The 26,474-nt window shown below is 49.9% G+C and overlaps 1 protein-coding gene across 1 annotated transcript in view; it reads left to right on the forward strand.

The window, feature by feature from the left end:
* Positions 1-26,105, forward strand: part of CEP250 (centrosomal protein 250) — a 29,655-nt gene extending 3,550 nt beyond the window's left edge. The window contains exons 6-31 of the mRNA XM_027664016.1: positions 750-977; positions 1,521-1,617; positions 2,093-2,191; positions 2,933-3,094; positions 3,406-3,584; positions 4,033-4,215; positions 4,361-4,505; positions 4,773-4,919; positions 5,074-5,304; positions 7,012-7,205; positions 7,545-7,672; positions 7,851-8,020; positions 8,874-9,053; positions 10,161-10,295; positions 10,564-10,707; positions 11,157-11,437; positions 14,505-14,664; positions 15,220-15,532; positions 15,956-16,083; positions 16,278-16,398; positions 17,244-17,398; positions 18,344-20,959; positions 22,601-22,756; positions 23,133-23,246; positions 24,015-24,065; positions 25,354-26,105. Coding sequence (XP_027519817.1) covers positions 750-977; positions 1,521-1,617; positions 2,093-2,191; positions 2,933-3,094; positions 3,406-3,584; positions 4,033-4,215; positions 4,361-4,505; positions 4,773-4,919; positions 5,074-5,304; positions 7,012-7,205; positions 7,545-7,672; positions 7,851-8,020; positions 8,874-9,053; positions 10,161-10,295; positions 10,564-10,707; positions 11,157-11,437; positions 14,505-14,664; positions 15,220-15,532; positions 15,956-16,083; positions 16,278-16,398; positions 17,244-17,398; positions 18,344-20,959; positions 22,601-22,756; positions 23,133-23,246; positions 24,015-24,065; positions 25,354-25,632 — 6,796 coding nt within the window. The 3' untranslated portion in view covers positions 25,633-26,105. The remainder of the gene's footprint in view (positions 1-749; positions 978-1,520; positions 1,618-2,092; positions 2,192-2,932; positions 3,095-3,405; positions 3,585-4,032; positions 4,216-4,360; positions 4,506-4,772; positions 4,920-5,073; positions 5,305-7,011; positions 7,206-7,544; positions 7,673-7,850; positions 8,021-8,873; positions 9,054-10,160; positions 10,296-10,563; positions 10,708-11,156; positions 11,438-14,504; positions 14,665-15,219; positions 15,533-15,955; positions 16,084-16,277; positions 16,399-17,243; positions 17,399-18,343; positions 20,960-22,600; positions 22,757-23,132; positions 23,247-24,014; positions 24,066-25,353) is intronic.
* The last annotated feature ends 369 nt before the right edge of the window (positions 26,106-26,474 follow it).

Here is a 26,474-nt window from a genome sequence, read left to right on the forward strand (position 1 = left end):
GCATTTATTGAATTTATTTTGCTTAGTTTGATACCTCTTTTTATGATTGTTTTCTTGTTCTTGGGCTCACTGAGGTTCCTTTCTCACAGTTGCCTTCTATGCAAAAATAACATAGCCATAATAATACCTTCTTCTGGTGTCAGCATGCAATTTCAAACTCTGCGTTACTGTCAGCTGTTTGTCTTATTTGGTTATAAGTCTTCGCTATTGTGTAAAGTCTGCCTGACCTGCTATTTAATGTTTGTGTTATTTGTACTTTTATGTTAAAGCATTTTAGGCCAATTCTTACACCCCTTTCCTGAAGTGTTTATTATATAGGTATGATCATGAGCCTCTTAACAGTCCAAGGGGGGATGATAACAGCACTTAAGGCTGATTCCCTTCAATAAAAGCTGGGGACTTTGGTAAAATTCCTGGCACCTATTAAAGATAATCAAGAGCATGTTAAGAAGATAGAGCAAGAGCAACAATAATAAGAGTAATTAGGGATTCTTGAGGCCTTCTGGCTGTGCCATGTCTTTCTTCTTACATCTGAGGAGAAGACAAACTCCTCCCTCAACTACCCAGGAAAGTCTTTGTTCAGCTGTCAAGATGTGTCCTGGTCCCCAAGTGTCACATTAATGACTCTCCCCAGGGAAGAGGTCATCTTGCCTGCCAGCATTGCCTGTTGCATGATTACACGCTTCAGGAGTGAGTCAGCTGATGAAGATGGTGGTGTGAACGTTGGTTGTTTCTTGGTTCCTCTCCAGAGATTTGTCAGAGCTGAAGGCGGAACAAATGAGGCTTTGTGGATCTATCCTGGTGAACTGCTCCCACCTGAACTCCATCGGACGGCTCAGGGAGTCCATAGCTCTGGGTAAACCTGTCCTGAAGGGTCAGGCAGACCAGCAAATGGAACAGAAAATAAACCACAAGACTCAGGAAGTGGTGGCCTCACAAGTCAGGTGGGACCTGGAGAAGAAGGAGCTTCAGGACAGGTAAAGGTGTTTGAAACTTTGCTATTACAACATTATCTTTTTGTTCATGTTTAGAACACACCCATTGTGCACAGCCCTGTTTCTGTACCTGGGCAAACTCTTACCTTCAACAGAAAGGATAGAAAAAATCATCTGCCCAACAGAAACTTCTGAGTAAGACAAGAGTGGAAAAGGGATTGCCTCTTAGAGTGCTTTTGCTGTTAGTTGGTTCTTGGTAAAAAACTGAGACCAGTATAAAGAGAACTGTGTCCCTGTTGCTACTCTGGGCTGTGCTGAAGGAGTTGGGAGGAATTTGCCCAGGGCCATCACAAGCACTGTAGCACCTCTGTGCTGACAATTCCTTGCAAGACTGAGTGCAGAGGCCTTTGGGACAAGAAGTGCCATTTTTCAAGATGAAGCCTATTAACCTGTAGACATAAGCACTGCCTTTGCTGTGTTTCCTGGGTTGAACTTTCTCTGCTATGCTTCCGGGAGCTGCTTTGCTCTTTAACAGGTGATGGTGTGCAAAGCTTTTGGAATGGCACATGGACCTTCTCTTCTCAGGGTGATGGAGCTCTCAGCCTTGCTTGTACAGTCTCAGAAGCAGAACGAGGAGAAGGAGAAGACCATGAAAACACTTAACGACACAGTGGAGATTCTAGTATGTTTTACCTTTACCTGAGAGACAGCCCAGTGTTTGCTCTCCAGCTGAGCACAGCTTCCTCAAGAGACAGAGCAGGAAAGATGCTCAGCATATGGGAACATCAGACACGTGGCCAAACTATTCCTTGTGAGTTTGGCTGATGTGGAGTCAGTTCAGGTGCAGGCAGTGGCAGAGGAGCTGCAGACAGTTCAGGTATCTTCCTCTGAGGGGTCACACCAATGCTCTTCTGCCTGTGACTTTAAGTCTGTGGGGATCAGAGTTGCTTGGAGCTGACAGCTTAGTAGCAGTCTATAAAAACCAGCTGTTGGTCTTCCTCTTCTTTTTAGCAAAGAAGAAATGGAGTAGATACGGGCAGGAGTATACTGGAATCACTAGGGCTGAAACCCATCGGCGTGACAATGCTGCTGAGGATGGGAACACTGCAGATGGGAGCAGCTCTTCCCTGCCCACCCTTTCTTTATTCTGTTCTCAGGAATCAAGTTGGATAGAGAAAGAGTTTGAAGCTTCATTGACTAAAAGTGCCAAAGAAGAGAATCTTTTCCTCCAAAAGCTCATAAAAAATATCACTGAGGTGAGTACAGAGTTGGTGCAGGGACCACATCCCTGTAAATTCGATTTTAAAGTACTTGAGGAAGACAACAGACTAGCCCAGGGATCAGAGATACATGTTGTGTACTGACTGTGTTAACTGGCATTGCCTCTGATTTTTAGACCACTTTTATGACATAGAACCTGTCCTAACTTGCAAGTTGCTGTCCTGTGACACTTCAACTGAACCACTAGAAGTTTCAGTACCTTTGCCTTCACCGTCCCACTAAGGTCTCTTTTGGAATCTGCTTTGAGTGTGCTACTTGACATTTGTATTCCAGTGTTTCTTAGGTACTTCCCCCACCCTCTTTGAGCAATGACTGTTGCTCTTCAGATTTTTATAAAAGGTCACTGACTCAGTCAATGCACTTGGCAACTCTGCTCCTTCCCTCTATGTTCCCTGACCATCATAATCTCCCCAGAATTGCAACTGTTCAGGGGTAACCTCAATTTATACCTAAAATTCCCTTGAGGGAGGAGAGTTTAATTATCAGCTCTTTTACACAGCTTCAAGGAAGTGAGCATTCAGGCAGCCTCCAGCCACTTCACACTTGTGAAGAGTAGCTGTATTCAGAAATCCCTGGAGTACCTGTGGCCACAGGGACAAACTTGTTTGGACTGCAGAAATGAGAGAATTGAGTTTTTAATGACTCCAGGGTGAAGTGAGGGGAAAAGGAGAATAAGTAGAATGAGCAAAGACTAACAGCTTGATGTGGGCTCTCAGGTGGTGTTAGACGACAGCGACAGCCTGGTCAGCATTATCTGCACTGACAGTTCCCATCACACAGAGTCTGGGAACATCTTCTCTGCTCCGAGACTGGTTGATACAGGGCATGCCTTTGGATTGGTTCTGGAAGCACTGGCAAGGATGCGAGGGGCAACACAGGTGAGCCCTTGTGCTTGTCTTGCCCACTGGCCACAGGCTCAGCTGCCGATGCCTTGCTCAGCTCCATACCCTTCCCATTCCCTCGGCCCCTTGAGCCACTTTCTTTCTCACCTTTGCACTTGTGGTCCCACACTGCCTTGCTGGTCTCACCAGCTCTATGTTCTTCTGCTTTTCTCTCTTTGATCCCCACACCCTCAGCACAGCTTTTTGCCTTCAGGGGAGCTGTCTGTGCTTGCTTCTCCCAGCTCTCTGGAGCCGTCTTCCCTGCTCCTTACTGCTTGTTTGTGCTCTTTCCCTGTCTGTTCCTGCAGGCCCTGAGAGAAGAGCTTTCTGCCAGGGAGGACTCAAACAATTTCCTGCTGCAGCAGCAGAGACAGCAGGAAGAGAAGTGCAGGGAGGTGCAGCAAAAGCTTGAGAAATTGGAGGAGAAATGCAAGAGGTCCAGCAGCCACCAACAGCACCTGCAGTCCTTGGTAGAGGAACTCAGGAGGTGAGTGTTTCCTCCTCCTCCTCCTGCATTCAGAGGCAATGTTTCCAGTTGTGGGAGTCCAGAGGTGTTCTGAGCAAAGAACTCACCTGCCCTTCCACATGTAGGCCTCAGTGTGGCACTTCAGCATTGTCCTGTCAGGGCTTTTCATGCTCTACAGTGACTCCCAAGGCTGTCTCTGAGATGGACAGTGATGTTGGAGCACAAGATGCTTCCCTCTCGCCAAGCTGTCTCCCTGAATGCTGTTCTTTGGGTGCCCTTTCCCAGCCACTGTTTCTCACTGAAGGAAGGCAAAAGCCTGCCTTTCTTTCCCTCTTCAGGGATTTCCTTGAGAGGGAAAGACCAAGGTCTTCCTTAGCTTGCTGCCTCCAGCTCCATCCTGGAGTGCTGAAAATGGGATCTGTGACTCTCCAGGCTTCTTTGTTCTTCTGACTGAGCCTTGTCTCTGCAGGGACTGTGCAAATCTTGAGAAAACTAGGGAAGAGCTACAACAGCAGCTGGGATTAATGGAGCAAGAAGCCTCTTGTCTGCGTCAGAGTAAAGCTGAGCTGCAGCTGAAGGAAGAGTCAGCCCAGGCAGAAAAGGCAGAGCAGGAGGAGAGGATGGAGAGAGCGCGGCGTGACCAGGAGCTCCTGTGAGTGTTCAGGCTTTCTCTGGGCAGGGGTGGGCAGTGCTGGGCTTGAAGAGGCTCAGCATAAAGAAACAAATGGTGCACAAATGCTCCTCGTTTGGATCATAGACTGTTTTTTGATAAAAACCTTGCCTTTCCCTCCTCACAGACTGAAGGACTTGGCTGCACTTGAGGGAAAACACTCATCATTGCAGAGGGAGTTGTTAGTCATGAGACAGACACTGGAGAAATTGCAGCTTCAGAGGGATCTGCTAGAGCAAGAGAAGGATGAGCTTACCATGGCTCTGGAGAAGGTATGGACACCTTATTTCTAGGTAGCACTTGTCAGAGGGAGTTTTTCTCCCCAGATGCTGTTTTTGGCAGTAGAAGACAGGGACAGTGTTGTTCTCCATGGAAAATGGTGGCCTGACCAGACTCATTGTTTGGGGTCATTGATCCCCATGAGCTCATTGGGAGCTCTGCCCTGGGAATAAGTCAGAGGCAGCCAGGGAGGTGGAGTTGCTGCCTGAAGTGTGGGATTTTGCTGCCTTTGTTGTTCCATTGTTCTTTTGCCCCTCCAGGCAGAGCGGTCAGTGGCTGAGCTGACAGGGTCTCAGAACAAGCTGAATGCTGAAAGAGCCGATCTCCGGGCTGCAGCAGCAAAGATGAGCAGCATCAATGAAGCTCTGGCACTGGACAAAGTGCAACTGAACAAACATGTGCTGCAGGTGAGCAGTTGCCAAAGACGTTGCCAGATGCTGCTGCTTCTCAGCCTTCTTGCCTGGGGACAGTCTGACCATGGCAATGTTCCTTTTGTGTCTGAGCCAAACTTCTTAGTAATTCTTACTGTACTTTATTTCCTCTGTGGTTCTCTGACTGTAGTTGGAGCAAGAGAAGGAAGTTCTGTCGGCTAAAGTGGATGAAATGGAGAGAGCAAAGGTCTCTGAGCAGGAGAAGCTGAACTTTTGTGAAAGAGCTAAAGAAGAGCTCAGCACAGAGAAAGCCCAGCTGGAGCAGCTGCTGAAGGAAGCAGAAGAGCAACAGGAGGAGTTGCGGGTGGAACTGAGGGCACTGGGAGAGGAGAAGGCAGAAACCCAGGAGAAATTCTGTCAGGTGAGACCAAAAAGGTGGCATGTCCAGGTGGGCATTTAGCTGCTTGGCTGAGGGGAGCTGTACCTGTTAGATTCTGCAGTGATTTGGTCAAGGGGACACATGGTAGTGCTGGAGGTCACAAGGCTTTGTTTGCTCCTTTTTGGAAATGTGTGGATGGCTTGCAGAGCTGTTCTGCAGTTGAGTTGTCCTGTGCTTCTACAGAGTCTTTTAGTCCACCTGTCTCTGTTGGCCTCTTTTGTGGCTTTTGATAAACTGCAAAGAGACAATTGTGTTGCCCTTGAATCTGAGTGGGGCTACTAATCTCACATGTGGCAAAAGAAACAAACTGTGTAGGTCTGAACCTTTTTTTCTGAAACAAAAAAAATGAGCTGCATGTTTCCGTTGATGCTTTTTGTTGTGGAATCTGCAACTTTCAAAACTCGGTTTGTTTGAGCCTGGAGAGCAGGAAAAAGCTGCAGGTCTATGGCTGCTGTCCTGTACTGCTAAGAAAGGGAGTTACATCTTTAAATTCTTGAAATTCTGTTTTAAGACATGTGCAACTTGGTGGCTGAAAAGCTGCCTGAGGGAAAAGGTTTTGGGAGTGCTGGTGAACAGCAGTTGCACATGAGCTGTCAGTGTGCCCAGGTAGCCAAGAAGGACAAAGGCATCCTGGCTTTATCAAAAGAAGCGTGTCAAACAGGACCAGGGCAGTGACCATCCCCCTGTGCTGGGCACTGATGAGGCCTCATCTCAAATCTTGAAGTCAATTTTGGGCCCTTCACAACAAGAAAGACAGGGTCTGGAGCATCAGGAGCAGCTGAGGGGGCTCAGCCTGGAGAAAAAGAGGCTCGGGGGGACCTTCTTGCTCTCTGCATCTCCCTGACAGGAGGGGGGAGCCAGGATGGGGTCAGGCTCTGCTCCCAGAGAACAAGGGACAAGAGGAAATGGCCACAAGTTGTGCCAGGGGGAGGTTTAGATTGGGTATTATAGGATAACTGTGAGAAAATGGTTTGTTTCTTTTCTGTTAGTCACAAGTTTGGAGGATGTGGTAGGTTTGGCAAATACACAGCAGAGGTTTTATACTGAAGAAAACAGCTCAAAAAACACAGTTAATCTTAAGCTACATTAGACTACTTCTTTGTGTAAGTAAATGGTTTTGTTGGTGTGAACTGCTGTGCAGATAGAGTCTGCTTTGGCCACATCAGCCAGACTTGCATAAATCACTAAATGACTGCTCCCCACAAGGGCCATTTCCCTGCCAAGGATCCCCTCACACATACAGCTGCTTTACACACTGAGGGAGGTGACACTTTCACGTGGGGTTTTTTTCCTAGAAGGAGAAACCCTGTGTATTTTCACTTGCTTCAGTGAGCAAAATTGCTTTTGCTCAGCCTTCCCTGAAAATTTCCTGCTCTGGAATAGATTGCTGGAAATTTCATTTGCAAAGTGGCAGTTCTGGAAGATGCAGTGTTTTTGCATGACAACAAATAGTTTGGAGTAGGGATGTTTGTCGTGAAGGAGGTGTCTGGTCCCAGGCAAACCAGAAGGGCCAGAGACATCACTTCAAGTTGACGGTGCCAGTGCCTTTTGGCAGCCCAGGGTATCAGTGCTGCATACAGCAGATGCTCTGAAGCTTTGAGCCCAGAGCACAGGAGCTCTTTGTCCTCTGGCTGGCTCTGCACAGGGTTCCCGAGGAAGGACTCGAGCTGTAGTGTGTCCACCTTCCAGGTTTCCCGCGAGAAGGAGTCGGCTGGCAGGGCTCTGGAGCTGCTGCGCCAGGAGTCCTCTCGCCAGGAGCAGGCGCTGGCCCAGGCGTGCAGGGAGAAGGAGCTGCTGGGCCGGGAGAAGGCTGCCCTGGAGGTGCGACTGGCAGCCACAGAGCGGGACCGGCAGGGCGTTTCTGAGCAGCTGGCAGAGGCCAGGTAAAGGCAGGGGGGACCCCCTGGGCAGGACGTGACTGAAGGGCTGTAATAATAAAGGTGGAAAGCACTACACAGGGGTTTATTGCACCCTCTGTGCTTTTCAGCTGTAGATTTGCTGTTGACGTCGAATTGGGCCAGGCCATAAGGAAAGCCTGGGCATTCCCTTGGAGGGCCCTGCTTTGCTATGGAAATGGCACAAATATGCCTCCTATATTCAAGTTTCCATGCCACCCATTTTCTGTACTCAGATGTGGGGATCTTGAGCCACGTTATTCTGGAATGTTCCCTGTGGGTGTCAGAAGCAAGAAACTCCTTTTTCTGTCCATTTGCATCTTTTAGGTCAGTGAAGGAGACCCTGGAATCCAGCCTGTTTGCAGCTCAGCAGCAGGTATCTCAGCTGGAGATCAACAGGAGTCACCTGGAAGCTCAGCTGCACACAGTCATGCAGGCCAAGGAGGTGATCCAAGGTGGGAGCTTTGTGTGCTTTGTTTCTAGGCCCCAGCCTAGAGAAGCTGCTGTAAAGCCACCTCTGTCTGCAGGGCTTCTGAGGCACAGAGGGGCTGGAGGCAGGGCCCTCCTACACTGAAACTGAAAGGGCTGGAGGTCAGTAAAGACTCTGAATCTTGCCATTGGTCGTGTTTGCAGGAGAAGTGAAGTGCCTCCAACGAGAGCTGGAAGCAGAGAGAACCCTTAGGAAGCAGGAAAGGGAAGACATGGCCCAACAACTCTTGCAGGCAGAGCAGCAGTATCACGATACCCTCAGACTTGAGGAAACTGCTCATCAAGGGGAAATAAAGAAGCTCCTGCAAGACCTGGTAGGAGACAATACGCTTGTGAATTGTTCAGGCCAGCTCTGTGGGCTGGTTTAGCAGAATCAGAGCCTGAGCATGGGAAATGGCAGCAACCACCTGCCATGGGCTTCACACTGCTGGGCCGGGCAGCAGAGCCAGCAGCTGGGACTTGAAGGCAGTGGAAGACCCAGAGGATGATGCTGGGACAGTAAATGCAGCCGTGGCTTCAGTGTGGGTGTCAGATGAGTTGCAGAGCAGGTTGGGAGGTCCCCACCCCAAGCGTGGCAGCCAAGGGCGGGACCAGACCTGACTGCTACCTGCCATGGAACAGATGCCAACAGTGCTGCCAGCTGCAATCAAGGGAACTTGGTTCCTCTCTTTCTGCCCTTGCCCAGGGGACAGAGTGATCAGCTTTGGGCTTGAAGCGTTTGAAACAGGCCCCTTGTCCCTGGTCCTTCAGTCCTCATGACTGGGCCTCGCCCTGCAGATCATCTGCACCTGCTCGTCGCTGGAAAGGGAGGGGAGCTCTGAGCAGAGAGACCCTGAGAGCAGAGAGAAAGCCTGAGGAGAGAGGTGCCAGAGGTGCCAGGAATCAGGCAGCCAGCAGAGGGGGCATAGGGACATCTCCTTGTCTTAGCGGTTGGACTCATTGCTCGTAAAGGTCTTTTCCAACAGAAAGGATTCCATGACTCCATGATTCTTGCACCTGCTGACACTCCTGTCAAATTCTGTGGTAATAGTTCAGGATTTCTGGAGGGCAGAAAGCTACTCCTGTGCTCTGTTCAGGTTAGGGTTTGTGGGAGGGATAAGGCTTCACATTTTTCTGTGAAGAGCTTGGCTGGCACTTCAGCTGGAAGACTTTTCCTCCCCTCATCAGGCAAGCGAACGGGAAGAGCACCGTGCAGAGATGCAGAAGATGCTGAAGGAATGGGAAAAAGGGAAGACAGAGACAGAAGAGGAGCATAAGAAGATTCTGTTTGAGATGAGACAGAAAGTTGCCACCCTGCAGGCTCAACAAGAAGAGGAACGAATGAGATTGGAAAATGCCAAGCAAGAGGTAAAGGTTGTGAAAGGAGAATTGATGTGATGTTTTTGCAAGGCTGGAGCTGTGGGAATGGCAGGATGTCGGGCTGTGTGAAGCATGTCCTCCATGTCTTCTACATTGCATTTGGAGGGGTGAAAGGTGAACAGCGCTATCTTCAGGATTAGGAATGAGACCTCTCATAGGCAGAAACGTCACCTTTCAGTTGAGATTTTTGTGCTGCTATTGTGTTCCATTTTTTCTAAGACTCACCTCAGAGTATCTTCACTAACAGTCTCCTTGGGATGTTTTCTGATATGTGGTTATAGCCAAAGTGATTTTGTGGGACTGAATCCCCAGGAGGATGGATGGGGGTTTTCTTTTGTGAGAATGGGGAGGGCACAGCAGGAATGATGATTAGAGAAAAATCTTTTTAAAACCTTCTCTGGAATATTTCTGAACAGTAACCCAGAGATGTCTTCTGGGCTGTGCTTTAAGTCACTTCCTGGGAAACAGTTTCGCATTTTGATCTCCTGTGCCAAAGCAACCCTGTCATACACTGAGAGTCTCCCTTGTGTCCTCCCCAAAGTGCTCTTCATGCCAACTGCCTGGGGACAGCAGTACCCCCAGCTGTGTCTACAGGTATTGAAATGCCAGGGCAGTGCTCAGGGATGACAGTGTGTCCCTGGAATGTCAGTACCTTCCAAAGTCAGCTGAAGAACTTGAAACTGAAGTAATTTTCACCAACCTCCTACTTAGAACACATGGGTTTCCTGAGGGAGCTGCTCCCTTCAGCCCTCAGCAGCTCTGCGTTTGCTCTGCTGCTCACGAGGTGCAGCAGTTGCTGTTGAAAGACAAAGCAGACAGGGCAGAGGAGGAGGGACACCCTCAGCAGCACAGCCAGACAGCTGGGAAATGCCACCCTTCCCTGGGAGATGACTGACAGTCTGTTGGGGCTTCAGGCATGGATGGGCCACGTTTATGGTGCCAGTCTCCCTTGGGAAGCTGTGTCTCCGTGGGCAGATAAGGACCCAGGAGAGCAGCAGCACAGTGCTCTGAGGAGGCGTGAGCCCATCAGTCCTTGTGTCCTGACACACACGTTGTATGGAAGTGTGAACCCATCTGCTCTTTGTTTCTGTGCAGGTCCTGCTGGAAAAGCAGAACGAGAAGAGTGTTTTGCTAGAGACACTGCTCCAAACTCAGGGAGAGCTAAGCCAAGCCTGCCAGCAGGTCCAGCAGCTGAGGCAGGAGATGCAAGAACAGCAAGAGAAGGGGCAGGTAAGTCTTGAGTAGCCAGGGAACAGAGTGAAGGGCAGTACTAAGGCCCTAAAATGCAGGACTGAGGAGGCAAGGACTAGTGCAGGCACTGAAAGCACAGAGCCTGGTGAGCTCCAGAGCTCAACCCCAGGAAGGAAGGGTTGCAATGGAAGTGGAGCTGGGTAGAGAAGCCATAAGTGGCTGAATAAATGGGATTTTGAGACAGAAAGGAGAAAAAGCTGAGCCTGAAGGAAAGTTCCAGGAATTTGCTCTGCATTTGTGTTTCCAGACCATCAAGGCAAACCTGCAGGCAGAGCTGCAGGAAGCTCAGAGGGAACTCCAGGCAGCAGAGAAGAGGCACAAAGAAGAACTTGAAAGCATCCAAGAGGAAATGAATCTCCTCCTTGAGCAGAGGGAGGATCTACAAAAGCAGGTGTGTGAAACAGCAGCAGCCGCCCCACAGTCATGCAACAGGTGGTCTGTGCCCTTGTTGCCTTTCCCTTGCAGAGCAGCAGCTGGTGGGCTGATCCCTCTGCCTGCCTCATTCCTGGGCTCCATGGCAACTGCTCTGGAGGACACATCCTGATCTGCTGAATCTCAGCTGCTGCCCTGGACAGCTGGGCTAGTCCTTTGGCCTGTTGGGCAGCAGTCACCAGCAGGGATTTCTGCTGGCCTCTTACTGCTGGCCTTGCTTTTTGAACTGATTTCTCAGATGCCTTTGGTGACCCCCTGAGATTTTGAAACAAGTCGTCCGTATCCTTTGGGAATCTGATCCCATTGGGACAGGGTGGAACTGAAAGTTGTCCTTTGCCTTTCCTCCCAGTCTGATGTGGCTGACAGCGACGAGCTGTAGTCTCTGACTGCTTTTTCTTTTGACTTGAGGTGGGACACTGGACATCTCAGCTTGCAGCCTGCAGAGAGTCCCACAAAGCCATTGCCCACAAAGCTCAGCAAGATGTGAGCGAGGCCCAGGAACTCTCAAAGCAGAAGATGCTGGAGGTTGAGAAGCTCCAGAAGATCCTGGAGGAGGCTGAACAGGAGAAGAAGGAGCAGAAAGTTTGTCTGCAAAACTTGGAGAGCGAAAGGAGCCATTGGGAAGAAACAGAGCGGCAAAACTCAGAATTTCAGTCTTCGGTGAAGGCCCTAGAGAGGGAAAAAGCCAGGTAAATGAAAGCCTGTGGGACTGTGCTTTCTGTGTCATGGGTTGCCTCTTTCCAATCTTTGCATCTGCAGGTGGCTCTGGAAGCATTTCCTGAATGTCAGAGTTCTGAACTATCCATGCAGATGTGTTTCATTCTCTTGATTTTCTGTTCCATTTTCTTTTAATCCTTCAGTTACAGTTTTTTCTGAAGGCAAAGGCTTTTGGAGTAGCTCTTCCCCTATAAGGGGGTGTTCTGTTGTTGGGTAGGGGGGTTAACACTGGACAAAGTGTGGTGTAATGAGCTGGATACATCCATCAGCTCCACCTTGGGTCCAGGAACTTGAAACCTTTGGGATTGGTATCACCAGGCATCGTGATCCCTGTGGTTGGCAGAAGCCAACTTAAGGCCATGATTTTTGATCTGAGCAAGATTAACAGAATCACGGAATGTGAAGTTTGGAAGGGACCACAGTGGGGCCTCTGGTCCCACCTCCCTGCTCAAGCACATGGCACAGGATTGTGTCCAGACAGTTCTGGAATATCTCCAGTGGGGGAGACAACACACCCTCTCTGGTCTCTGTTCAGAGCTCAGTCACTGCTCAGCAAAGAGGTTCTTCCCTGTGTTCGGATGGAACTTCCTGGGCATCAGTTCCTGCCCGTTCCTGCTGTGCCATTGCTGGGCCCCCCCGAGCAGAGCCTGGTCCATCCTCTGCCCCTTCCCTGCAGACCCTGACACACCCTGGGGAGGTTCCCTCTCAGTGTCTGCTCTGGAGGCTGAACAGCCCCAGCTCCCTCAGCCTTTCCTGCTCCCAGAGATGCTCCATCCTTTCGGCATCTCCGCAGCCTGTGCTGGACCCGCTCCAGGAGCTCCGTGTGTGTCCTGTGCTGAGGAGCCAGAGCTGGACACAGCCCCCCAGCTGTACCTCCCAGGGCTGAGCAGAGGGGCAGGATCCCCTCCCTGACCTTCTGGCAATGCCCTTCCTAATGCACCCCCAGATCCCTTTGGCTCCTTGGCCCCAGGGCTCACTGCTGGCTCAGGAGCAGCTGGTTGTCCCCCAGGACCCCAAGGTCCTTCTCCCAGAGCTGCTCTCCAGCAGGTCACTCCAGGCTGTGCTGGTGTCTGGGGTTGTTCCTCCCCAGGTGCAGGACTCTGCATTTGCCCTGGTTGAATTTCAGACAGTTCCTCTCTCCCATCTCTCCAGCCTGTCCAGGTCCCTCTGAAGGGCTGAGCCCTCTGGGGGATCGGCCACTCCTCCAGCCTCGTGTCACCAGCTGAGGACTCATCGACCCCCTCATCCCAGTCATTGTTGAACGAGTTAGTGAGCAGTACTGGGCCCAGTCTTGAACCCTGGGGGACACCACTGGGGACAGCCCTCCAACTAGACCCTGTGCCACTGACCCTTTGAGAGCTGTTACTCAGCCAGTTCTCAATTCCATCTCACCATCCACTCATCCAGCCCACACTGCCTGAGTTTGTCCAGGAGGATGTTGTGACAGTGTCAAAGGCCTTGCTGAAGTCGAGGTAGACAATATCCACTGCTGTCCCCTCATCTATCCAGGTAGGTGTTTCATCACAGAGGGCAATCAGGTTGATCAAGCAGGATTTACCTTTGGTGAATCCTGATCTCATTGTCCATGTGAGTAGAGGTGGTCTCCAAGAACGAGGCACTCCATCACCCTTCCAGGGACTGATGGGAGGCTGACAGGCTGGTGGTTCTGGGAGTCCTCCTTCTTGTCCTTTTTCCCAACCAGAGTGACATTTGCCGTCTCTCAGTCCTCAGGCACCTCTCCTGATCTCCATGACCTTTCAAAGCTGATCTTGAGCAGCTTCGCTGTGGAGTCTGTGAGCTCCCTCAGCTCTCATGGCTTCATGCTGTTGGGGCCCATGGACTTGTGGATGTCAGGTCTGCCCAGATGTTCTCTAACCTGATCCTCCTTGAAAGGAGGACTTTTCAAGGAATTTCAGAGGAAGGTCTTGCTTCCAGCACTCCTTTGCCCCTGTTTCCTGGGTGAGAGATCTCTGAGGGGTGGTCTTGTCAGTGCAGACTGGTGCAAAGAAGGTGCTCAGTAACTCTCTGTATCCTCTGTCACCAGGATCTCCCATCTGTTTAGGAACACACATTATCCTTTGTTTTCCTTTTGTTTTTGATGCATTTGAAAAAGCCCTTTTTGCTGTCTTTGACATCCTTGGCCAGATTTAACTCCAGATGGGCCTTGGCCCTTCTCATTTTTGCTTACTCTGATGATCTCTCTGTATTCATTTCAAGTGACCTGACCTCGCTTCCATCTCCTGTGTATTTCCTGCTTCCACTTGAGTAATGACAGGAGTTATTTGTTTATCCACACAGGTCTCTTGCCCCCTTTGCCAGATTTCTTACTCATTAGGATGCATTGTTCTTGAGCCTGGAGGAAGTGATCCTTGAATATCAACCAACACTCTTAGACCCCTTTTCCCTACAGGGCCTGTTTCCATGAGGTTCTTTCAAGAAGATCCCTGGAGAGGCTAAAGTTAACTCTCCTGAAGTCCATGGTTGTAATCTTAACTTGCTGTCCTGCATCCTCCTTGCCCCCAGCAGAACTCCACAATCTCATGGTCACTGCAGCCAAGGCTGCCCCCAAACTTCACCTCTCCAACAAGGCCTTCCCTGGTTGTCAGTCTCAGGTTGAGCAGCACACCATTCCTTGTGGGATCCTCCCCTGCCTGTGACAGGAAGTTGTCATCAATGCTTTGCACAGTCCAGGAACATCCTGGACTGTGTTGCTTTTCCAGCTGTTGTCAGGGTAGCTAAAGTCCCCCACAAGAACCAGGGCCTGTGACTGTGAGGTTGCTTCAAGCTGCCTGTAGAAAGCCTCATCCATTTCTCCTCCTGATCAGGCTACCTGTAGCAAACACCCACAGCCAGGTGACCTGTACTTGTCTGCCCTTTTATTCTGACCCATAAGCTCTCAACTTGCTCATCATCCACCCCAAGACACAGTTCGATACATCCGGAGTGTTGCCTCACATAGAGGGCAACTCCACCACCCTTTCTTGAGGCACCCAAGAAAGAAGAATGCCTTTCACTGCCATCTGTTGCTTTTTTCCACAGGCTGACTGTGTGTCTGGAAGAGAAGGAGTTGAGCCTCAGAACCCTGGAGGAAAAGAACCTTGCCCAGCAGAACCAGGTGTCTGAGCTCCATTCTGCTCTTCACCAGGCCAAGCAGCTCCTTTCAGACCGCACAACAGAACTGCAGGAGCTCAACAACCAGGTGACCTATGCACTGATATCTTCTTCTCCAGGGACACACAATACCACCCGCAGCTTGTAGGCCCTCACTGGTTTCCCCTCCCAGCAGCACACACTGCTCTTGTGCTCTACCCAGAGACGCTGCACCTTGAGGCCAAAGCTGGATCTGGTGTCTGCTGCCTGTGTTTTCCCCTCTTCTCTCCTGGGTCCCAGTATGAGCTCTGAGGAGAAGCAACAGACTGCTTTGAGCTTCTCCATCCCTGTGTTCCCAGTGTTGTCCCTGGTGGAGTTTGTGCCTGTACCGGGCACGGAGCGATGTGGGGACTCAGAGGTGGTTCTGTCAGGCTGGGGAAGACACCTCATCTGGTGTTTTGGAGCAGCACCAGCAAGGATGCCCACTGTCTCCCCTTGCCCTTTTTGGAGTTTACTGTTCTCCATTGGAATGCTTGGCTTTGTACCTTCTGTTTCTGGTGTGTCTTGTGCTTGAAGGAATTTGTCCTTTGTTCCTCACCCTGCTGCCTGCTCTGCTGCCTCAGGAGCAGCCCAGCCCCTGACACTCTGTGCACCCGTGTTCCAGATCCAGTCCCTGCAGGAAGCAGTGCAGGAGAAGGAGGCTGCCCTGGCAGCTCGAGAGGAGCAGCTGCTGCAGGCCCTGGAGGAGTCACGAGCGGGCGAACGGAGCTTGAAGGACTCTCTGCACACTCTGGAGGCCGAGGGGTTTGAGCTGCGTTTGAGGCTCCGCAGCTCCGAGAAGAGAGAAGAGGCCTTGGCCACAGAGTGTCAACAGGCCAGCAGTGCCCACCAGGAAACCCGATCCCAGCTGGACAAACTGCACTTGGTTCTCCACCACATGATCAGTGACTGCAGAGACTTGGTCACTTGGAGCTCAGGCAAGTGTGAGAGGCTGGGTCAGTATGTCTGTAGAGCATGTGTGGGACAGCAGATGGAGGAAGGGGGTCATCCTGGTCTGACAGACTCATCCTTTCACCTTAGGCTGGCTCAAGCTTTGGGAAATTTTGAAAGCTTGACATCCTTGCAGAGACACAAGTCCGTGTTTGTATGTGGAGAAATGATCAGCATCAGAATGGAAAAAGGCCTGAGTTCTGTCAAGCCACAGGGCACGTGCAGTCATCCTTGGGACAGCACTGACATTAGTGGTCATCAAAATAATGTCAACCTGTGACAGTGGCTTGCTGTAGGGCAAGCTGTAGGACGATGGCAAAGGCACGGCCTCCTTCTCCTGTGTAAAAAGAGGCCTTGTTTGTTGGAGACCCTTGGATTCAGTTTTGAAACAGAATGTTTTCTCTCTTCAGAACAGGGTAGTGCTGTGGGCCTGACTGCTTCTCAGGCCAGGGACCTCCCCACGGAGCTCACAGTGGACAGAGTGGCAGCAGCCCTACAAGACCTGCGTCAGCACCTGGAGCAGACTCAGAAAGATCTGGTAATGTGTGCCCTGGGCACCCAGGAATCCTGTCCCACTGCTGGACAAGCAGAGTGCCAATGCCAGGGGGGTGTCAGTCCTTTTAGGGGGGGTTGGCTCACTGCCATGGGGAGGAGGCAGGGTCATGATCACATCTACCATTACTGTACCTGCAGTGGCTCTGAGAGGTCTTCTGCTCCTCTTAACTCTTCCAGAATGACACCAGGAAGAAAACACAGGTCTTGGAGCTGGAACTGAGCACGAGGCGGGCTGAGAGGGACCATTGGTGTGCCCGCAATCAGGAGCTGCACAAACAGTTGGCTGAAAGCCAGGAAGGTACATCTTCTCCTTTCCCACCCACTGCCCATCCCCTCTGGCCAAAGGGGATCTCTGATGCCACACAGAAGAAAAGCGCAGTGCCTGGGGATAGGAGAGGAGAAAAACAACCAGCAGGAGACTTCTCCCTAGAAGTCCCAGGGAAAGCTTTTAGTAGACAGAGATGGCGTGGCTGGCAGTGCATCTGGCTGTGCCACGGGGGAATGTCTGCAGAGGTGGTGCCTTTCAGGTCCCATGTCCCTGCTAAACAGGTGTATCTTGATGCCTGAGCTTGATTCCTCCAAACTCCAGGCCATCCCAGAGCCTCCAGGGCTATTGGTTTCTTTATAGCATGGCTGGACAGGAATCCCCACTCCTTTCTCTGTCTTTGTTTGCCCACTCTGCACATCAGAACTGCATTTTCATCTCAGTGCCTTGTTTCCCTTGTCTCAGACTCTCTCTCAGCTATTCCTGGTCAGTCAGTGGTGTCCTAGTCTTTACTTTTGCTTCTTCTTCCTTTTCCTTTGGGACCCTGGATTCATATCTCCCCTCCTGTCTGTCCCTGTTTCATCCATGTCAGTTCTCCCTGCTTCTAACAGTGTGGCTGAGGTGCTGCCATGCCCTCAGTCCTGGTCTTTCAACAAGCAGAAGGGCAAGCACACTTTCATGTTCCTCGGATTCCTACCCCTTTCATTCTTCCTTTTTTCTCTGGCTGGAAGTTTCCTTCCTTTCTGTCAGCTTTGGAAGCCCTTGTGGGCTTAGGGCCTAGGTACACAGACAGGCAGAGAAGAGACTGCTGTTGTGTCTGCAGGATGCACATCAGTTTGGCTTGGCTTTGCTTTTCCTCTTCCCCTTTCCTGCTGCAGCACTGTGGATGGCAGAACACAAGAGGGATTCTCTAGAAGCTGCCCTGAAGGAAGAGGCCTCTGCAAGGAAGGAAGAAGCTGTGACTCTGCGTCAGGAGGTGGAGTCTCTGCAAAGGAAACTGGAGAGCACAGAGAAGCAAGGACAGGATGTCCTGGTGAGGCTGGCAGATGCCATGAAGGGCCATTTCCTAGCTGATTTTGGACCTTGTGTTCATATTTTTAAAGAAGGACTTTTTCCAGTTCAACTTTTCTAATTGCATTCTTCTGTATAAGGAGGAAAAGATGTCATAGTCATTTCAAACCCAGTTAGGGCTGAGGGTGCTTCTTTTCCTCCGTGCTGAAGTTTTCTGCCCTTGAAGCTTTAGTCAAAGAAATTTCCACGTTTGTCTCTACATTGCATGGTCTGGGCACTTCCTTGTGTCCAAATCCGTCTTCAGATTTCCAAATATCTGGATCTGGAAAAAGAGGTGAGAGGATCAAGTTTCCTAATAGTCGCAAGGCGTTCAGCTTTGGCCATCTGAGAGCAGACAGTGGGGAGAAAAGAGACAACAAAAGTGCTGATGCAGATAATAACGTGAGCCTGTGAAGGGAAAACTAGTCCTGATTGGAAAGCCAGACTGACAGACTAATCTGGCCATTGCTGCTTCAAGAGAGGAAAGTGGGGCTCTAGGGGATAGTACCATGGCAACTCTCCACTGGAGAGGTCAAAAACCACCCCCTCTTGCCCCAAACCCAGCAAAGGAAATGTTGGTGTCCTTTGCTCTTCCCTTCTATCCCAATGGAGAGCACATTGTCCTGGCACTGCCTAAGTCATGTTAGTCTGGACTTGAAATCCTGGCTGCAGTTCTGGCAGCTCCTCCCCAAAGGAACACTCGAGTAGAGCTCCAAGAGGTTGGGGAAGGGCAGAAAGGAAGCTGGGACTGGCTGAGGGAGCTGGGGAAGCTGCAGCATAAAGGGGGGCCACGGAAGGGTCTGCAGCACCCTGAGCGGCAGGGAGAGAGGGGCAGCCCATGCCTGCCACTGCAGCAGGAGCTCAGGTATGCTACGAAGAGCAGACATAAGAGATGAAATATCTGACTCTTTTTGTCCCTGCTTTGCAGCATGAACGGGACAGGCTGCAAGCAGAGAAAGAAAAACTGGAGTGTCAGATCAGACTTCTTGAGGAATCAGTCACAGCCTCTGAAACCCGAGCAAATACAGCAAGAGACACAAATCACTCCCTTGAACAAGAACTCCAAACTGCACTGTCCCTCTTAAAAATTAAAAATGAGGAAGTGGAAAATCAGATGAAGAAAATTGAGATACTCCAGAAAGAGGCAGCAGAGGGCAAAGCTTTACAGGAGAATCTGGCTCATATGACTGCCATCCTGTCAGAGAGAGAGAGAGAAATGAAAGTGTACCAAGAGCAGATGAGAGTCCTGGAAAAGCAGAAAGAAATGCAAAAAACTGCTCTCAATCAGGTTATTAAGGACATAACAGAGAAAGAAAAGAAGACAGAATCTCAGCAAGAACAGATACAGGAGCTGGAGAAGCAGCAAGAACAACAAAGGATTGCTTTAAGCAAAGAGCTGGAAGAGAGAGAGCGGGAGATGAGATCCCAGCAAGAACAAATACAGGAGCTGGAGAAGCAGCGAGAAATGGAGAGGGCTGCTGTCAGCAGGGTGAGCAAGGAGCTAGAAGAGAGGGAGCAGGAGATCAGATCCCAGCAGGAACTGATATTGGAACTGGAGAAGCAGTTAGAATTGCAGAGCACTGCTGTCAGCAAGGTGAGCAAGGAGCTGGAAGAGAGGGAGCAGGAGATCAGATCCCAGGAGGAGAAAATAATGGTTCTAGAACAACATGGTGCATCACAAGTGAGAAATCTGCTTGAGGATCTTGATCATGTGAAAGGAAACCTGAAGGAGAAAAACTTGGAGCTTCTGTCTCTGACTCAGCAGATCCAAGAACTGGAAAAGGAGAGAGAACAGGGGAAAACTCTGCACACAAGCCTTGAACACCTGAGGGCAGCTCTTAAGGACAGAGAGAGTGAGTGTGACACTCAAAGGGAAGAGTTAAAGCTCTTGCAGCAGCACAAGGAACAGCAAGAAGGGCATCTGCAAGAGCTTCTTGGTAAAGTAGAAAACATGACACTTTCTTTATCTAAAAAAGAGCAAGAGCTTGAGTCACAACAAAAGCAAATCCAGGAAGTTGAAGAAGCCCTGGAAATGCAGTTAAGGACTGTCCGTGACCAACTGGAGCAGACCTTAGCAACCTTAAAAGAAAAAGACAGACTCATAGACATCCAAAAGCAACAAACAAGGAGCTATGAGGAAAAAACAGAACAACAGATTAATGTCTTGCACAGAGATTTAGAATACACTAGGACAGTACTGAAAGAAAAGGATGTCATGATTGAATCTCAGAAGGAACTGATTGAGACCTTCCAAAAACAACAAGAAGACTCTGAACAGCAGAAGGAAACTCTGCAGCATCTTCAAGTGGAACTAAAGGAAAAAGAGCAGGAAATTTTATCCTTTAGAAAGCAGTATGAGACATGCAAGGAAAAGGAGGAAAAGCATGAAGCTGAGCAAACTAATTTCCAATCAGCAGCACTGACTCTGAAAGAAAGAGAAGAAAAGATCTGGGTTCTGGAGGAGGCTGTCTCTAAGCTTCAACAGCAAAAGGAGGAGACAGCGGGGCAGACTAAAGCCATCGTGCAAAAACTGGAATGTGCTGAATCCTCTTTAGAAGCCAGAGATCAAGAGAGAGCATCTTTGGACGAGCACGTCCAGGACCTTCGAGAGCAGAAGGAGGTGGAAGGCAGGCAGGCCAGAAGTCTAGAGCAGGATCAAGACAAAATGAGGCAGATGTTGCAGGAGAACCATTTGGAGTTCCTCAAGCAGACAGAGCAAATGAACATGTTCCAACTCCATGAAGAAAACATGAAAGTAGCGCTAACCTTATGCCAGAAGCAAATAACTCTGCTTGAGGAAGTGGTGAGGAAGAAAGATGAAGACAATGAAACCCTTCTGCAAAAACTCTGGCACCAAGAAGAAGTAGTGAAGACTTGGCAGAATCTCCAGCTTAGGGCAGCTGAGAAGAATGAAGAGGTTAGACATGAGGGAGAGCAAGAGAAGCTGCTGGGAGAAGCCTTCCCTGAGAGAGAAGGAGAGACCAAGGCTCAAAGTGACCAAAAGGAGTTAGAAGAGGTAATAAGAGCTCTTCGGGAAGATCTCCAGCACATTCAGCAGACTCTGATGAAGAAGGATGAAGAGATCAAGTACCAAACAGACAGAGTCAGGTATTTAGAGGAGGCACTGTCAGGGAGAGAACAACAGCTAAGGAGGGAGAGCGAACTCCTGAAAGAATTAACATCAGCTTTGCGATGGAAGGATGAAGGGGAGACCCTAAAGAAACAAATCCAAAACCTCCAAAAATGGGAGGAAGAGGTAATAGAGAAGATGAAAGTTCTCCAGGAGAGAGACCATCTCTTGCAAAGGCAGAAGGAGCTAACCCAACAATGGCAAGCTGAGAGGAAAGCCAATGGGGAGGAATTGGAGTGTGTGGCTGCTGCTTTGAAGCAGACACAAAGCAGAGAACTCGAATGGAGAGAGAAGGCCCAAGTCCTGAGAGCTGCCCTTACCAAGAGTGAAATGGCCAAAGGGACTCTGCTGAAAGAACTGGACATCCTGCAGAGAATGGTTTCAGAGCGGGACACGGACCGATTCCATCAGCAGGTAGGCACTGGGATTGATTTCAGCTCAAACATCCATCAAGGATTCCAATGATGTTTCCCTCCAAGAGGTGGGAATATAGATTCCCATCAGTACAAGACCTGTTTGGGCAAAGCAGCCAGGTCTGCAGCCAGCAGCCTTGTCTGGCTGGCTCCAGCAGAGACCATTCACCTGTGAGAATGTTTCCTGGCAGGCCCGGAACAACTGACACAACTATGGAGCTGGCTGTTCATATCAGCTCCAGTCCAAAAGCTGGGCATGGGGAACTGGTTCTCCCGTGCCTAGGCAAGCTCAGCCAACACATGGTGACTTGGATTTGGCATGGAAAGGAAAGGGAGCTGCTGACCAGACTGATGTAGTGAGCTCAGCAGAGTTTTGTACTGATGGCTGAAGAGCAACTGCACTGCTGGAGCTTAGAGGGTGCTCTCAGACATGGAGGTTTCTGAGGGACAGCTTGTCCAGTGTACTAAAAAGAATGGGATTTATACCATTGCCTGGTCAGGTTAAAGGCTTCATTGCTCATTCAGGACATGCTTGTGCCCCTGTCCAAAAAGCACAAAGGTAAATTTGTGTGGATTTCTCCAAGGTGAACTGATTCAGGTCCTACTAGTGGAACAGCTGCAATAGCCTGTGCTGCAGCCTTGCCAGGAGTTTGCCAGTAATTTGGCATTCCATTAGTATGATGGAATTCCATTAGATGTAGAGAAAAACTACTAAGAAAACCCTGTATTTGTGCATTATACATTTACACATGACTTAAGAAACATTACTGGCAGCCTGATCAGGATGCTAACAGGTCCTGTGACCTGTTGATGGGAAGCAAAGAAGTGACAAGTGCAGAAAATGTGAAAACAACGGAAGATTTCAGTTCCATCCATGTAGATCAGCTGGGCAAGAGCAGTTGATCAGGAAATGCAATTGCATCCTCAGAGATTGGCTAAGTGCTGGTGTCAAGAATAAAATTATCAATGCTCCAAGGAACAGTTCACCAGGAAAGGCACGACAGGGGAGGTGACTCCTGTCTAGGTTCAAAGCAGTGCACATGGCTTGACTGATAACATGATTTTTTTCCACAGAGCAGTCCTGGATGAGGATGTAACAGGCAAAGAGAACAGAGAACAAGACTGTAGTGTTCAGTCACTGCAGAAATACGTACTTCACCCACAGCTTGCACGTGTTTGCTTGTCTAAGGACAGAGCTGTAGATAGGAGAATGTACAGTGGCAGTCAAAGAGGATGACCAAAGATGGTAGATAACTTCCCTAACAGGAAGGTGTAAATGTGCAAGTCTTCACAATCGACACAAAATGACTGAGAGAGGGAGCTGGAGACACTCCAGACCATTGTAAAACTATGAAGTGGCTGAATAGGAAATGAATGTTTCCAGTCTCTCTCAAAACCAGAATGGGGGACACTGAACAAAACTAGCAGAAAGCACATCCAGAACAAACGACTCAGTTCTCCAAGCTGATTTGGAGGAGGGCCCCTAGAGAGAGGGTGTGTTGCTTTGGGCTGTGCACCAGAAGGAGAAGGGCCTTAGCAGTGTCCATTCCTGTTGTGGTCACTCTGCCTGACATGTTGGTTCTAACACCCTTCTAACCTTTATGTGGCACCAGCTCATGGAATCTCCTCTCTGAATGCCCAGCAGGCTGTTGCAGAAGGGGAGCAGCTGTCATGGCTCTCAGAGAAGAGACTCATGTCACAGAGCCTGGAATGTCTGCAGCGAACAGTTGCAAGGCTGGAAGATGAAAAGGTGGAGCTGAAGCAACAAAATGCTGAGCTCAGGAGGACTCTTGAGCAGGTAAAATGGGCTTTTGCTGCCTCTGCAAAGCCTCATGGTCCTCTGAACCTCTGACACATTTCCCCAGGCAGCACTTTGGAGTCCTCTGCGTGTTTCCTTCCCTCTTCCTGCTGTGGACACACACTTTGCATTTTCTCTCTCTTCTGGCACTCCATGGCCTCCACAAATGCACCTTCACTGCAGTGCCACCCTCCTTGCCCCAGTGTCCCCAGACACACACTTGCCTCTCTTCCATAGCTCACATCGAGTCCTTTTTTGTTCTCTGGTGCAATTAAGGGTCTCTGAGCAGAGATCTCCTTGCCTTGATGTCCAGAGGTCCTTTTGCTCCCTGTTTGGTGGCACATTTCTGTGACCCTTTCTCCCATCCAATGTGCAGGTGGAACGTGAGCGGAGGAGGCTGAAGAGATGTTTTAGGGATCAGATGCTCCCAGATGCCTGTGGATTGTCTCTCTCCCAGTCTGACCAGCACAAAGTGTCCACCTCTAGACAGGTGAGAACAGAATCTTCCCTGGTGGAAGGAGGCTCTGGCCATACAGAGGAACAAGGGCAAATCCCAGTGGCAGCGGCCCCCCAGGAGAGACCTAATGGTAGTCAAGTATAGACCATGCCCTGACCAAGCTGCAGACTTGTACAAGTTTTGAGCTGGCTTCCCGCCAAGTCCCCGAAACCCGACAACAAGGACCTGCTTTCCCAGAGAGTGAAGGGAAAAAACACAACCTAAGCAGCCAAAGCTATAGCAAAATATATATATATATATATATTTTATATGAGACAGATATATACAATGAGAATGCTATACACCACAATAGAAATCCTAAATAGCTCCCCAAAAGGGGAGACGGGAAGGGAGAAGGGAAAAAGACAAAAAGGGACTAAGACCAAACAAGTCTACACAATCTAAGCAAACAACTGAAGGTAAATTAGCAAAATCTCACCACTTCCCTTTGAACAAGCAGGATGGCTAGACACAGCCCAGCACTCTCCCCTCACGCGTGGCAGATAACAGCAGTCACTGGACGCCTCGGCTCCAGATAAGCCAGACCGAGACAGGGACCCACCGTTCTCGAACCTCACCGGAAAGGAAGAGAGCAAGGTCCCTCCTGCTGGCTTTATTTATACCTCCAGTTACGTAAAGGAATAGCATGGAATACTTCCGTGATCACCTTCCTAGTTCCTTCCTGGTTACAAGCTGGTCTCCAGGAAGGCCTAGAGTGAAACCATCACAAGACTAAAATGAAATCTTGTGTTTTCTTCACAGGAGGAGTCTCATGCTCACTGCAGTCAACGGTTAGCTGAGCTACAGAACCAGGTGAGGAGTAGGAAAACTCTCCTCAAAAGCTGCTGTGGCTCTACTGATGGGCACAGCTTTGCATGATGCTCCAAGCTGAGTTTTGTTTGGCTGTCAGGAAGTGAGTGCACCAGGCAGTGTCAGTCCTGCCCCTGTTGGCAACAACCAAACAACATCCTTCACCTTGGTCTTGTCTCTGGCTTACCTAAAGGTCAGGCAGGGTGGGATAGGAGTGGTAGGAAATTCAGAACACTGGAACTCACCTGAAAATATCAAGATCATAGAATCATGACATCCTTAAGGCTGGAAAAGCCTTATGAGATCATCTAGTCCAGCTGTTAGCCCTGTACTGTCAATCCCAAACCTAAACTGTGCCCCTGAGCACCACAATTACACATTTTTTGAGCACTTCCAGGGATGGTGATTCTGCCATTCCCTGGGTAGCCTGTTCCATGATGTTCCCTTTTGTTACCTGTCCCCATTTTCCCTTGCCTCTGTTAGCAGTGAAGAGGTCCAGGGCTCTGAGGCAGTGCCAGAGCTGAGCCTTCAGGCCATCCTCAGTCTCCTCTTGCTGTGCTGTGCTAATCACCACCCTGCTGTGGGACCAAGTCAGAGACCTCAGCACTCTGAGGATGTTTGGTTTATCAGTGTAAGAATGTTCATTCCAGCTGCTGAACCCTGTTGCATCCTTTGACTGCACAGCAGGAGGTCAAACCGAGCAGGAGGTGGGAGCAGCTCTGCCCCCGGCCAGCCCAGCAGGCACAACCCCGTGGGGTCAGGAGAGAGCAGAGTTTGAGGAGTTCCAAGGCTTCAGCACTGCTGTAAGGCCCCTGGGCTTTGTTCACCACATTCTTCTGCGCTCATGTGTGGGATGCTCTAAAGTTTGAGAGAGGGAGAATTTGCTCCCTTTCCCTGGGCTGGCTGTCAAGGTGCTCAAGCAGAGCAGTTCTCCGGTACCCTGGGTAAGCAGCAGCCTTCCTCCTGAGGCACAGCCTGTGGAACTGAGGGCTCATGGCCCAGATTTGAAAATCAGAGCTGGGTTAGTAAATCCTGTTGGAACACTCTCTCTAATAGACCTGTGATGGCTGAGGGTTGTACGTGGGAAGGGTTGGCCAGCAGGAAACTTGACGTGTTGATAAGCTGAGCTCTGTTCAGGGGACTCTGGGAGCCTGTTCCTTTCCCTTCCACAAGATCCAAGTGTTTGTCAGGGCTGGTCGAGGCTGTGTCTGTCCCAACTACTGGTACTGTGGAGCTACAGATGGTCCTGACAGCTTGGGCTTGTCTGAGCTCAGCTTTGTGCCTCTTTCAGGTGTCCCTCCTGCAGTCACAGCTGGCACGAGACCGACAGCACAGGCAGAACTACATTGAGAGCTGTGCAAGGACCAACCAGGAGCTGTCAGACCTTCACCAGGAGCTGTCCTGCTCCTTAGCAGCTGTGCTCAGGGAGCCCAGACCTGCTGTTCTGGAAGCAGAGACTCAGAAGCTGGATCAGTCTCTGAACTTGGCACTGATGTCCCTGGACTGTCAGTCTCCCGAGAGACAGAGGATGCATCCAGCAGCCCAGTCTGCCAGAAGCGACCTGAGGTAGCAGCACCTCTGGTCTCCATTTGAATGGAAGGATTTCTGCTAAGATGAAGAGCTCTTGGATGTGAGAAATGGGATGAACTCCTCAGGGCAAGGCTGCTCCCCCTGTTCCTCTCACAGTCAGCTGGTGCTGTCAAACCTCACCTTACGTTGAGGATTAGGATCTATGAAGTGTTATCTCAGGCAGATGATTTCTGGGGACAAAATGTGAATATGTGAGAATGAAGACATAGGTAAGGAGAGAGAATGATGTGTGGAGAAGGAAGCCCAAACACGAACAATCCCTGAACAGTAAGACTTCTGGGTGACATCTGTCTGAGGGCGGCTGCTCAAATAAAATAAAAGGACATAAAGGTTGTGCTACAAACAGTTAAAGTAGCATGACAGCATTTGTTATGTTTGCATTTCCAATCATCTCCTAAGGACAGACACTTAAATATTTTTCCTAATAAAATTTTTTTAATAAAATTTTTTTAGAAGAAGGTTATAAGTCTTTACCTGGCCCAGTGAGGCTGTTGTGCAATTTCCCCTCTTGAGGACAGAGATGTTTCCTGCCAGGAGAAATGGAAATTTGAGGAAAGGGGTGGAGAAAACACAATGGGGATCAAAGGTGGGCGAGAGAGAGGGGATTCCCTTTTCCCTCCCCTTACCACCCCCCTTTCTCCTTTACCTTTTTTACCCCCCTTTTATTCCCTATCTTTTCCCTCCCCTTTTCTCCCTCTCTTTCCCCCTTCCCATCCCCTTTCTCCCCTTTTTGTGCCCCCTCTTTCCCCTGCCCTCTTTTCCTCCCCTCTTTTTTCCGGACCTTTCTGCCCCCCTTTTCCTTCATGGCTTTTTTTTTCCCCC

Source organism: Corapipo altera, unplaced genomic scaffold (assembly GCF_003945725.1).
Source record: "Corapipo altera isolate COAL_440 unplaced genomic scaffold, ASM394572v1 110, whole genome shotgun sequence".
Taxonomy (NCBI): Eukaryota; Metazoa; Chordata; class Aves; order Passeriformes; family Pipridae; genus Corapipo; species Corapipo altera.